The sequence below is a fragment of the Triticum aestivum genome, chromosome 6D (assembly GCF_018294505.1).
Source record: "Triticum aestivum cultivar Chinese Spring chromosome 6D, IWGSC CS RefSeq v2.1, whole genome shotgun sequence".
NCBI lineage: Eukaryota > Viridiplantae > Streptophyta > Magnoliopsida > Poales > Poaceae > Triticum > Triticum aestivum.
Genome location: NC_057811.1, coordinates 476,881,734 through 476,887,546, shown reverse-complemented (window position 1 = coordinate 476,887,546; position 5,813 = coordinate 476,881,734). Strand labels below are relative to the sequence as shown.

General features: G+C 42.1%; 1 protein-coding gene across 1 annotated transcript; it reads right to left on the bottom strand.

The window, feature by feature from the left end:
- On the bottom strand, window positions 1-1,072 carry LOC123146090 (germin-like protein 1-1). The gene is made up of 2 exons (XM_044565677.1): window positions 819-1,072; window positions 1-703 (listed from the first exon to the last, which is right to left on the bottom strand). Exons 1-2 carry the CDS (start codon window positions 937-939, stop codon window positions 174-176), a joined length of 651 nt encoding a protein of 216 aa, XP_044421612.1. The 5' UTR covers window positions 940-1,072; the 3' UTR covers window positions 1-173.
- Window positions 1,073-5,813: the final 4,741 nt, after the last annotated feature.

Below are 5,813 nucleotides of genomic sequence, written 5' to 3'. Positions count from 1 at the left end.
TGAAACAGAAGCAAGTTTTATTGTCTCAAAGACGAACAAATGTAACATACACAACAACAAAATCACCTACACGCTACAGATCACTTGATGACTTGAATACCATTTATTCAGTAACAAACAAACGATTTATTTTCTTCCGAAACGGATGGAGAGGTGCCCAGGGCAGAGTCTCCCTACTTGAACCTAGCCTTGACGGCGTCGATGTCTTCGTTATCAACCCTGAAGGCCTTGGCCAGCACGTCAGTTGGCACTGGTGGTGTGGCAGCCAAGAGCGTGGTGGCGATGGCCTGGGTGCCCTGAAGCTGGCTGTTGAAGCCGGCGATAACGGAGGCGGGGCAGTCTCCCCTGTTCTGCTGGAAGTGCACGAGCCCACGCGGGAAGACGAACACCTCTCCGACGGTGACGGTCTTAGTGAAGAGCTTGTTGGCCGTGGTGATGAATCCAACCTCAAGGGTTCCCTCGGTGACGAAGATGATCTCGGTGGCGCGCGGGTGGGTGTGCGGCGGGTTCTGCCCGCCCACCGCGTAGTCGATGCGCGCCATGGACACGCCGAGCGTGTTCACCCCGGGGAATGACTGCACGTTAGCCGCGGTGACGACCGACCCGGCCGGGTTGTTAGTGTTGCCGGCCTTCTTGAGTCCGGCGAAGAAGAAGTCATCCGCCGTGATGTTCGCCTTGCACGGGAAGCCGTTGATCTTGATCGCTGGCGCCATTCATGGGTGATGGGTCAGCAAGATCCAGCAGACCAGCACACAAGTTGCAATGCAACTAGGAAGTTGACAAAGATGAGTGGATAATTCAGCAGCAGGATAACTCACGGGACGCCAGGTCGGCGACGCAGACGTCCTGGAGCATGTCGGCGTCGCCGGCGAGGGAGGGGGCGGCGAGCGCGAAGAGGACGGCGCAGGCCGCCACGACGGAAAGCTGAAGCCTCGCCATGGTGGATTGGTCAATGCTTGCTTGCTAAGAGCTTGGTTGTATAGCTTGGGTCTGGAAATAGCAGAGGCAGGAGGTGGTACTTGTAGGCAAGGTGATTTGTGCGTGGAACTATGGATAGCATCGCCATCTCAAGGTCAAACAAGGGGATGCTGCGACGAGGCGACAGGGTCGGATGGGGAAGGAAGCAAGCAAGAGCCTGCGCATCCGATTCCAAAAATTTGGAGCCAATCGAATAGGGGTATAGTTGTTTATGCAGGCTTGCTGCTACACATGCGTTTTCGAATCTGATCCATGCATTACCGACACGAGGCTAGCTGTGTATGCGTATCTTCTTGGAAACAACGACCCCATTTTCGCGGCTCTCGATCGCCACGAACAATATATGCACGATAGCACATGGCGACGGGTGGATTATCAAGTAGTTGCACATGCTAGTTCGTACCGTTAGAGCATCTCTAGCCGACCTGTAAAAAGTCCCGACCCGCAAAATAACCGTCAAAATACGAGTTGACGTAAAAAAATCCGCCCGAACAGACCCCGCAGACGCGGCCGGCCCGTAAAAAAATTTAAGGGACGCGGCAAAATCTCCGCCCCAACGCGCTAATACGCAGGTTTCCGCCTCGCTCCAACGGTGCCCGTATCGCAGGAAAGCGGTTGGCGGGAGGGACATCTCAGCCCGCGCCCTCTACTTCCGCCGTCGCCCACCATTGGTTCCGCCCGTCCGCCGCCGGCAATTCCGGCCAGATCTGCCGGCGGAATCGCGCCGCGGGGGCGTCCACCACCCTCCACCACCGATAGGCTGCACCCCCCCCCCCCCCCCCCCCCGCGGATCCGGCGAGACGAGCCGCCCCTGGTCGAAGTCGCCGGCAGGGATCGACCGCCCTCGAGTCGCCGCCCGGGATCGCCCGCCCCACGAGCTGCCGGTGAGTGTTTGCTTGTGATTTGTTCCGAGCGCTACGCATAGTTGGTTGACGCGCGCGTGCGATTTTTGTTCATGTAGATGGAATTGAGCCCGTGCGAGAAGTTTTTGCTCGATGATTCGTCCGATTCGGATGACTCGGATGTTGAGACGCTGCTTGCAAACTATCGGCAGCAGACATTGGTGATGGCCCTTGCCGTGAAGGAGCACGAAGATGAGAACCGAAAGAGGCGGCGAGGATCGACCGTCGGGCGTCTTTGCATTCGTTGAAACCGCCATCTCGGGAACGAGATATTGATACAAGACTACTTCGCCGAGAATCCAACATATCCACCGCACCTCTTCCGGAGAAGGTACCGAATGCGGGTCCGTTTTGCGGGGTCTGCCTGTGCGGCCGTCCACGCCGGCCTGCAAAACCGTTTTTTCGCAAAGTGCAAACGCGTTTTGCGGGTCGGCGTTATGCGGGGTCTACTATAGATGCTCTTAGACCACCTCATTGTAACCAAGTTGAGCTCCTATCTCTGGGGTGGTTGCCAAAACAAAAGTGGTAAGGCTGCTCATAGTGGGAGGAACATATATAGGTAAGTACTAACATACATGACACTTTTTTTTCGAAAAGAGAGGACATCCCTCGGTCTCTGTATTGAGTGATGCACATAGCCTTACATACATGACACGTAAGAAAAAATATGATGTGACGAGTAATTAATAAGGAGATAGGCAAATATAGTAACATAATACTCCCTCCTTTCCGGTTTATATGGCTCAATTCAAAAATCTCACCAACCAAGGTAGATGGTGAGTGGTGGGATACTTTTTGTAGTTTGAAAAAGCAACCAATTAATGCTCTTATTTTCCTCAAAAAATTATGTTTACCAATGCATTAATTGCAATGCATGCATGCATAAAGTACATGCATTGAACAATTTTCTCTTAATATTTGCATGCAATGATTTAATGCACCTTAAAATCTGAACTTGTGATGGGGAACAACCAAATTGAGCCTTATAAAATGGAAAAACTAAAATTTTGAGATAAGCCCTATAAACCAGAAAGGAGGGAGTATGTTACCATTACGTATCACATAGCGCTTCCCAATGTAATATGAGTCTATAAATTAACAAATAAAGATGTACTCCCTTCGTTTTTATTTACTCTGCATATTAGGTTTGATTGAAGTCAAACATCGTAAAGTTTGACCAAGTTTAGATTAAAAAAATATAAATATTTACCATAACAAATATATATGATTTGAAAGTACTTTCGATAATAAATCTAATGATATTGATTTGTTATTGTACATGTTAATATTTTTGTTTATAAACTTTGTCAAGTTTACAAAGCTTGGCTTTGGCCAAAGCTAATATGCGGACTAAATAAAAATGGAAGGATTATATGTTATTATATTTTCTTTTCAAAAAAATATTATCACATCAATGACACCACCCACTACGAATGTAGTAACATACAGTTACTTTTCACTATGACTAGCCTAAATGTGCCTGATTGATGGGGAGCTGTCTCCGCCACTAATCAATTCCACTTGCATCAGAGAGGAGCCATTCTGGTCAATAACTTCATCCTGATTTTTTGCCAGAAGAGGAGAGGGGGTGATGGCTTCTGAATATTTTGCTAGCGAGGCTGAGCTGGAACAGCTCTCCTGCAGGGTAGATTAGATGTACTATAGAACTACGTACTACTAATGATGCTGGAAATCACGTTGCCCAGCACCATGCCCCATCAGAGACTTTTGTTTCTTGTGGGAATATTTTTTTCCCTGGGCTACACCGAGCACTCAGCCACTGACCATATTCAATTAGGGTGAGGGCGAGGGCGAGGGGAGACTTATGCCAAAGGATCAGATGCGGATCCTGGTGGTTAGTGGTCAGAGAGTAAATCGGTAGCTGTCCGGCCGTCTCTAATACCGACAGCACACGTATCCCGTTCGTGTTCGCGGATTTTAAAAACTTATGCAAACATTTTAAAAATATGTGCTCAGTTTTTTTGAAAGATGTGAACACTTATTAAAATTATGAGAACTTTTCAAAAATGTGGGAAAACTTTTAAAATTACATATAATTTTTACTACGTAAATTCTTTTCTTGATTACTCAAAAAATAAATAAATGCATAGTTATTTTAATCAAATTAAAAATATTCATGGGTTTCAAAATCTTCTTGAACTATCAAAAAGTTCATGAATTTTATAATAAGTCCATGCGATTAAAGAATGTTCAAACAATTGGAAATATTCATGCATTTGAAAATGTTCAAAGTATTCATAAAAATATCACTCTTGCATTTAAAAAAATCGTATATGTTTTTGTAAAAAATTACGCGGTAGAGTTTTTCAAAAAATAAAGCAATAAAAAGATTAAAATGAAGGAAAAATCAATATTAGACGGGAAAAAGGATAATAATATAATAAAAACCAAAGAATTCCAGCTGACATGGTATAAACCATCAGAAAAATAATGAATAAAACCATGGAAACAGGGAACGACAAATATAACACTTTTAGCGGGGTGGTGCGAGACGAGAGAAAGAACGCGAGAAAAGCTAAATGGCAAGACTAACTGGAGGGATGGCAGTAGGATTTCTACAATTTTCCTAGTTTCCTTTCCAACAATTTCTGCATATGTATATGGATACATGGATCTACCGTGAGAGCTATATCTCGCCCAGGAATCCTATTTATCAGAATTTTTTAGGGCATCCTATTTATCAGGTAGCGCAATAGATACCGACTAATCACGCCCCGCCCTCAGCGTACACACGCTACATGGGCCTGCCTATTACGAGGTTTTTCCGAGTCTTTATCTGGCCAGTTCTGGGAAGGTTCTAGAAAAATCTTTGAACAAGGTTTTTCACTTTTTTTTGTCTTACCTTTTTCTCAGCAGTTTCTTCCAATTTCATTTTTCTTTACGAATTTTTTTTCACTTTTTAATTCTTGAACATTAATTTATTTTTTTCCTTCGGTCTTTTTGTTTCCTTTTTTCCTTTGCTCTTTGCATTTTTTAATTTTAAAATTGCAAACATTTTCAAAAATTCAAAAAATGAATTTTGAACATTTTTAAAAATTTGTAAACAAAGATAAACTTTCTTAAAATTCATGAATGATTCAGTGAATAATTTTTTAAATTTGCTCAAATTTGTTGAACTGACAAACACTTTTTGAAATTCATGAATACATTTTAAATTCATTATCTTTTGTCACATTTAGGAGTAGTTTTTATATTCGTGAAGATTTCTGAATTATTAACACATTGTAAAAAATACGAATATTTTATGTATATCAAAACATAGTTTAAAATTAGTAAACTTTTTTTACTCATTAACATTTTTCAAATTTGTGAACCTTTTTCAAATTTGTCAATATTAATTGAAATTCATGAAGCTTTTGGAATCTGGCAACATTTTCAAATTTGTGAACAAAAATTGAACTAGAAATATGTATAAAATGTATGATTTTTTTTGAAATCTCAAAAAATTCAAGAACATTTTTAAAATTTATAATTTTTTTGAAAACCAATTGTTATCTAAAGAAGCAAAAAAATGAAAGAAGAAAAGAAAGCCAAAAAAGCAAAACAAACTGAAAAATAGGGTCATCTCGCCTTTCTGTAATTAGATGAACTTTTTTTGAAATGGATGAACATTTTTCAAATTGATGGTATTTTTCCATTTCGATGAACTTCTTTCAAAATCAATGAATTTTTTCAAATTCGATGAACATTGTTCATATTTGATGAACTTTTCTTCAAAATCCACTGACTGTTTTTTATTCAATGTACTTTTTTTCCAATTCGATGATTTTTTCAAATGCATGACCTTTTTTTCTCAATCCGTGTACATTTTTGAATTCACTATTTTTTTTGCAATTTCTTTTCAAATGCGATTGAGCAATCCATGGGGAAATAAAAATCGAAATCTACATGGGCCAGCCCACGAATACTGGG